At 45.5% G+C, this 6896-nt stretch overlaps 2 protein-coding genes across 2 annotated transcripts in view; both read right to left on the reverse strand.

Moving 5' to 3' along the window:
• Ppp1r11 (protein phosphatase 1 regulatory inhibitor subunit 11) overlaps positions 1 to 1801 on the reverse strand; it is a 3805-nt gene extending 2004 nt beyond the window's left edge. Inside the window, exons 1-2 of the mRNA XM_005360477.3 lie at positions 1542 to 1801; positions 35 to 143 (exon numbers count right to left, since the gene is read on the reverse strand). Coding sequence (XP_005360534.1) covers positions 35 to 143; positions 1542 to 1610 — 178 coding nt within the window. The 5' untranslated portion in view covers positions 1611 to 1801. The remainder of the gene's footprint in view (positions 1 to 34; positions 144 to 1541) is intronic.
• Positions 1802 to 3294: 1493 nt separating this feature from the next.
• Znrd1 (zinc ribbon domain containing 1) overlaps positions 3295 to 6896 on the reverse strand; it is a 4729-nt gene continuing 1127 nt past the window's right edge. Inside the window, exon 4 of the mRNA XM_005360479.2 lies at positions 3295 to 3666. Coding sequence (XP_005360536.1) covers positions 3642 to 3666 — 25 coding nt within the window. The 3' untranslated portion in view covers positions 3295 to 3641. The remainder of the gene's footprint in view (positions 3667 to 6896) is intronic.

Here is a 6896-nt window from a genome sequence, read left to right on the forward strand (position 1 = left end):
GAGGGGCTCCGGCCACCGGGCCGCCAGCACTCACACTTTGATGAGCGGCGCCCCATGTGTTCATTGTCCACAGTGTCACTTGTCCATTCCACCTTCTTCTCTGGCTTCCGTTTCCGCAGTTTAATGGTTAGGCTCCGATTCTCCTGTAAGGTGAAGAGGTATGGGCCCATCTAGCTAATCTCCTCCTGACCTTTCCTGTTTCCCAAGGAACCTCTTCTTCTCTCTTCCCTGGCTCAGTCAGTACCACACACCACGTCACTGGAGGAGCCCGGTGCTAGGAGCCAAAACAGAATGTGTTTTTGACCAGTTCATGAGGAATATCAATTCCTATTCTTGATAACTACTAGTATGCAAAAAAGACAATTCTTAGCCCTGGGAAGGTGCCTGCAAGTCTTCAAAGGAAAACACAACCTTCCCTGTTTCTTCATCTTTGTTCTACATCATCCTTGGTGGTATTAGTACAAGAAAGTTATTTTCTCAGTTCCCTGTGGCTGGTCTTCAGCTTCCCTTTTCTTTCTCCATACATCTTATTACAAGCATGTAATCCCAGCACTTAGGAGACTGAGACAGAAGCCAGTCCCTTTTCTTTCAAAAACAAAATAAAAATTAAAAAAAAAAAAGCAGGGCTACAGAGACAGCTCTGTTGGCAAAGAGCTTTCCTGAGTTTGGTTCCTAGAATCCATATTTTAAAAAGGAAGTCAGATGTAGTGGTGGTGTATGTCTGCAATCCCAGTTCTGGAGATGTAGAGAGAAGCAGATCTCTTACTAGCCGGCCTAGCTGATTTGGGCAGCTCCAGAAAAAATGATTCTCTCTCAAATCAACAAGGGGGAAAAAAAGAGAGATAGACTGTGCCTGAGAAACATCCAAGGTTGGCTTCTGCCTCCTCATACATCTGAACAAGCAAAATAAAACAAGAATCCAAGACTGTCCTCTTCCAAAGAAAGCCGTCATTGGTAACTCTCTCATCTTCAAGTCCCTGGCATCTCTGGTAGTAATTACTAACCTTCTAAGCTCCTGCAACTCAGACATTATTAAATCAACGCATCTTTCTGCCTTCAAAAGCAATTTAACTTGATTTTGCAAAAAATCTATTTGCTCATTTGCTTCTCTCCCCTCTGAGTTGTCAAAACCACCTTCACCTTATTTTCTTTCCTCATTCCCTCCACTGTTTAAGGCACCCATCCCATGACTATCTATTGGTAAGCACTCGTTCTTTACGTTTGCCTCCAAAACCATGCTTTCTCAAATGGCCTTTCATTTCTTCCTAGTATCCTCCTCGCTCCTCAACCCAGTTTCCGTTTATTACATACACGGACCCCCACTCCAAATCCTATCACCTATGCCCTAATTGTAACTGCGGATTAAAGGTTCCTTGACCACTTTCATGATTTCAGCCGCTCCAAACATCCCATTCCCTTTCGATTTTCCTAAGAGTCAACCCCACATGTCCCAGATCCCAAACCCTCCAACTTTCCAAACCCCTGTTTCCTTTCCAGTACCTCCCAGACCCCTAAATAGCCCCCCCGCCCGCCTTTCTCACGGGCTCGGTTGTCACGGTAACCGTTGTCTCAGTGACGGTCTCACTCAGCCCGGCCCCTGCCTCCGCCATGGCTAAAGCGAAAAGCGAGGAAGCGGGATGAGACACCCTTCCCTTTTTCCGCGCCTCTGAGAGCTAAGAGATCCGGTACACGATTCGGAGTAGTGACCAGGATACTCTGGCTTCTTTTTCTCCCCCCCTTCCTCCAGGGCCTCTGCTTCCCCACCCCTGGGGACAACCTGTCCAACCCCACTTCCGGCCTTTCACTTCCGGGTGTGACGCATGCTGCAGGACCCAGTTTCCCTTCCCCAGCACCGCTTGACTAAAGCGCATGCGTCATCAGATTAGTTCCGCCGTACTGTAGCAGTGCGCAGACGCTGCAGTTAGCAGAAGTGACGTCACGTAGGGGCGGGGCCAACTGGCCCAGGTCCTAAGTTCATTGGAGGAGGGGTAGTTCCGGGTTGCGGGTCGCCGAGGAAGTGAGGTCGGTGTGCTGCTCTGCACCCCTTCCCTTGTCGGCTTTATCAGTAAGCCTGGGTAGAACAGGAAGTGGGACTCAGCCAAGTTCCGTTTTCTTATCATCTGTCGAGAAATGGTTTTCCAGGAGCAGGAAATGCACTGGGTACTAGTCCTCTGCCTGTCTGCAGGTCCTTGAGCGAGGGTACACTAAACTTTGGAATTTTCCAACCATGTGGTGAGATACCCAGACTGCCATTTAGCTCCCAGTTTGAGAAATACGAAGGCTAGGCTGCGGGGCAGGGCAACATTCAAATACATCTGGTTAAATTTTGTTTAATCTCTCAATACCCATCCAAAAATCCCAGCTTTTCCTTACAAAGAGGAACTAGATTTAGATAGGATTTATATATAAAAATATATATATATGTCTAATTGCTTTATTTGTATTGACTTTGTGATAGTTAACATTACAGTTAAGAGTTACTATGCTTGGGAAAACAAAAAATCCCTCAAACATGTAAGCCCCTAGCTTACCTTACCAGTTCTCAGGGCTCTCCCTTTTCCTTGAGTTAAAGACTATTCTCCTCCCCTCCCCACCCAGACAGGGTTTCTCTGTGAAGCCCTGGAACGCGCTCTGTAGACCAGGCTGGCCTCTGCCTCCTAAGTGTTGTGATCAAAGGCCTGCACCACCACTCTGTAAAGACTATTCTTAAATAGACAGCTCTTGTAAAATCTGCAGCAGGTCATAAGACTAACTGCTATTTCTGCTTTTGTAATCAAACTCTGCTCAACAGCAAGACATATTAAAATTAGACCCTGCCTCTCCTTGTAGAGAGAATATATGTAATTTTTTAACTTTATAAGCCTTGGGTTGATATGACTGGATGCTACATCTTGGGAACGCTCTTGGTTGCAGTCCTGGTGCCATGAGTATCTAGTACCAGAATTTAATAAAGCTTCTTATTAAAATGTATTCATGGTCACGGTGAATCTCTGAGTTACCCCAGACCCAAACAGCTTCATTCCAGACTCCGTTATTTTATCCTTACAGTTTTGTTTTCTTTTTTACAACCATATCCTAGGTCATTTAAATTTCCTTTGGAGTAAGACAGATTACTGTTATTTTTGGCTTTAGGCATCTTGTTAGGTAGCTCTGGCTGGCTTTGAATTCCTTACACAGTTCACTGTCCTCAAGCTTGAAACCTTCTTGCCTCTACCCCTGAAGTGCTGGGATTACAGGGCATATGCCATGAGCCTGGCCAGAGTAAGATTATGAATAACACACATAACGTCAAAGTTTCGTAGAAAATATAACTTTAGTAAATTCAGCTTGGGGAAGGAATGCTTTGGGGGTGATGATCTTTTCTTTTTTTTTGGGGGGGGGGTTTCGAGACAGGGTTTTCTGTAGCTCTGGAGCCTGTCCTGGAACTAGCTGTCGTAGACTAGGTTGGCCTCGAACTCACAGAGATCCACCTGCCTCTGCCTCCCAAGTGCTGGGATGAAAGGTGTGCACCACCATCGCCCAGCTGGGGGTGATAATCTTATTCTGAGAACAGAGCACTGTACCCAGAGGGGAGGGAGGCCTCAAAGGACTGTCTTCACCTCCCAAGAGGAAGAGCAGTGTTGCTGAGTTGCCAGGAGAGATCAAGAATCTTCCTTTTCCTGAAACCTGTGGAGAAAGAAAGAACTTACTATATTTAACTAAAGAGAATTTCTAGCAGTGTGAGATGAGATAAAAACCATGAAGGACTTTTTCTTATGACAGAGATGGGTGAGCTTCCCCTAAACAATCCTTCAACTCTAGTGTAACTAATACCTGATTATTACTTTCAAGTATGCAAAAATTTCCCAGGACAGAGATCTATCTCAAAGAACCCTACGTATGCCGGAAATGCAGAATTCATCCAGACCTTAAGAAACCAAAGTTTGCTGGGCAGTGGTGGTACACACCTTTACTCCCAGCACTTGAGAGACAGCCGGATCTCTGTGAGTTCAAGGCCAGCCTGGCCTACAGAGTTTTCCAGGATGAGTTCCAAAGCTACAGAGAAACCCTGTCTTAAACCCCCCGACCTCCAAAACAGGAAACCAAAATTCAGTCATACAGTCAAAATTTACAAAGTGAAAAAGTACCATGAGAAAGTCATCAGAAATAGACAGCATCAGATCCACAAAAAACAGTGGATATCAGAAATTACCACACACATAGAAACATGTCTAATATATTTAATACAAAATTAAAGTAAAAGGAGCAATTTAAAATCATTAATGGGAGCTGGAGAGATGGCTCAGTGGTTAAGAATGCTCGTTGCTCTTGCAGAGAATCCAGGTTTGATTTCTAGCACCCACATGGTGGTTCACAACCACCTGTAACTCCAGTCCCAGGGAATCTGACATATTTCTGGCTTCTGTGGGTACCAGGCATGTACATGGCACACTTACAAACATGTAAGTGAAACACTCATACACATAATGTTATAATAAAATGATTGAAATTTTTAAAATGACTAATGGACTGAATTGTTCAGATGATTCATGAGGTTTGAAAAAAGTAGTTTAAAAATAAAATAATTGAGACTCAAAAGTAAGAAAAATGTAGCAGTAACTCAGGGGCTGAGGAGATGGCTCAGGTGGGAAAGTGTCTGCTGCACATACACGAGGACCTGAGCTTGGATTCCCAGCACCCATTTGAAAATAAAGAAAATGCTGGGTGTCACGGCCACATACACAGACTGGACTCCAGTTGGACTGGGAGGCACGGGACAAGGACAGACAGGATGTGAAGCATGATTAATAAAAACTCAGAGAAAACTGGGGTTCAACCTGAAGGTCAGAAAAGCAAAGCAGCCAGCCGGTGGCTCTTCCCTCTACCTCAGTCCGAAAATGGCGCCCCTGCCTCCAAGAATCTCAGAATGAGACAGTGTGCGAGAGCTGTCTCCTCCCATTTTACAATCCTCTCTAGTTCTGGGATCAAAGGCGTGAACCACCTGGTTTCTATGGCAACTAGTGTGGCTACTGAGATTAAAGGTGTGCATTACCACTGCCTGTCTGTAAGGCTGACCAGGGGGGCTGTTTTACTCTCTGATCGTCAGGCAAGACTCAGTTATTAAAATACAAATGGAATGCCACTACAAGGATGAATACCCAAAGCTCATAGAGTAGCCAGCCCAGCCTGAGCTACAGGCTCGGTAGAGAGCTGGAAGTGATGGCACACACCATTAATCCCAGCACTCCGGAGGCAGGGTCAGATGGATATCTGTGAGTCTGAGGCCAACCTGGTCTACACAGAGTTCCACATTGACTAAGAATATAGTGAAACCCTGTCTCAAAACAGAAGGGTAGAGAGAGATAAAGACACTTGATGAAGCCACCCAGTGCCTAACTCTGGCCTCCGTATGTACACTTGCAAAAATACATGCACACATACACATGAATACACAAATACACCATACATCCTACACCCTCACCACCACATACACATACAGATTGAAGACAGACCTAATGATCTGCAGGAAAGACCTGGAGCAGCGACCTAGAAGACAATATAAGCAGAAACGGGATAGAAGATACAGGGACAAGATGAGAACTGTGGGAGTCTAATAACTAATCGGCGAGCACGGGGGACAAGCAACGCTGCAATGAGATAACAGCCAATAAAATTAATTCTCAGCTTCAGAAAGCCTACTAAGGGGCTGGACATGTAGAGCACTTGGTAGAATGCTTATGTAGCTCTCATGAAGCTCTGGGCTGAATCTTCAGCACCATAAGAAACAGCTCTGGTGGCACACGCCTGTAATCTGGAATCCTTGCATTTGAGAGGTGGAAACAGGAGGATAAGAAAATAAAAAAGGGGAAAAGTGCAAACAGAAGAGAGCTCAGGGTACAGCGGAGGGCAGAGCACTTCCTTTGCATGCTCGAGGCCCTGGAATAAAGCTGGCAGTACCCCAGGAAGAAGGAAAACAATAACAAAAAGCAAAAATACAGAAAGCCACATGCTCATGTTCTACAGTGGAACTAGACAACAACTATTCAGGCCATGTTCTTTGAATCATGCAAGATTAATTATATACAGTCACCCCTTTTGTGGTGGAAGATTTCATCATATCGTACCACTGTGCAAACCAATGTCTGTGTTTTAAAATTTCCTTTCAGGTAGCTTTTGGTGTGTGTGACAGAGTCTCGGTGTAGCCCAGGCTGGCCTTGAATGAATAATCCTCCTCCAGGTCACCACACCCAGCTTTCCTTTATCTTAAAAGATTTAGTTCACTGGCTGTCAAAAGAGTAAGGGGGCTGTCCAGAGAGCTCAGCAGCTAAGAGCTCACACTGTTGCAGAGGATCAAAGTTCAGTTCTCAGCACCCATATCCAACTGCTCACAACTACCTGTGTCTCCAGCTCCAGGGGATTTAACGTCTCCTGCTTATTTGAATATGCACCTAAAAACACCTACATATAACTAAAACAAACGAAAACATCTTTTTAACAAGTCAGGTGAAGTGGCAAATGCATGAATCTCAGCATTTAGGAAGCAGAGGCAAGCCGGGCGATGGTGGCGCACACCTTTAATCCCAGCACTCAGGAGGCAGAGGCAGGCGAATGTCTGTGAGTTTGAGGCCAGCCTGGTCTACAAGAGCTAGTTCCAGGACAGGCTCTAATCTAAAGCTACAGAGAAACCTGTCTCGAAAACCAAACAAACAAACAGGCCAAACTGGGCTGTGTGGTTGGGTGAGAGTTAAAGGCTAGCCTGGGTATATATAGTGATCACCTATCTCAAAAAACACAAGTAAAGCCGGGTGGTGGTGGCGCACGCCTGTAATCCCAGCACTTGGGAGGCAGAGGCAGGCGGATCTCTGTGAGTTCGAGGCCAGCCTGGTCTACCAAGGGAGTTCCAGGACAGGCTCCAA

This window comes from Microtus ochrogaster, linkage group LG2, assembly GCF_000317375.1.
Source record: "Microtus ochrogaster isolate Prairie Vole_2 linkage group LG2, MicOch1.0, whole genome shotgun sequence".
NCBI classification, from domain to species: domain Eukaryota; kingdom Metazoa; phylum Chordata; class Mammalia; order Rodentia; family Cricetidae; genus Microtus; species Microtus ochrogaster.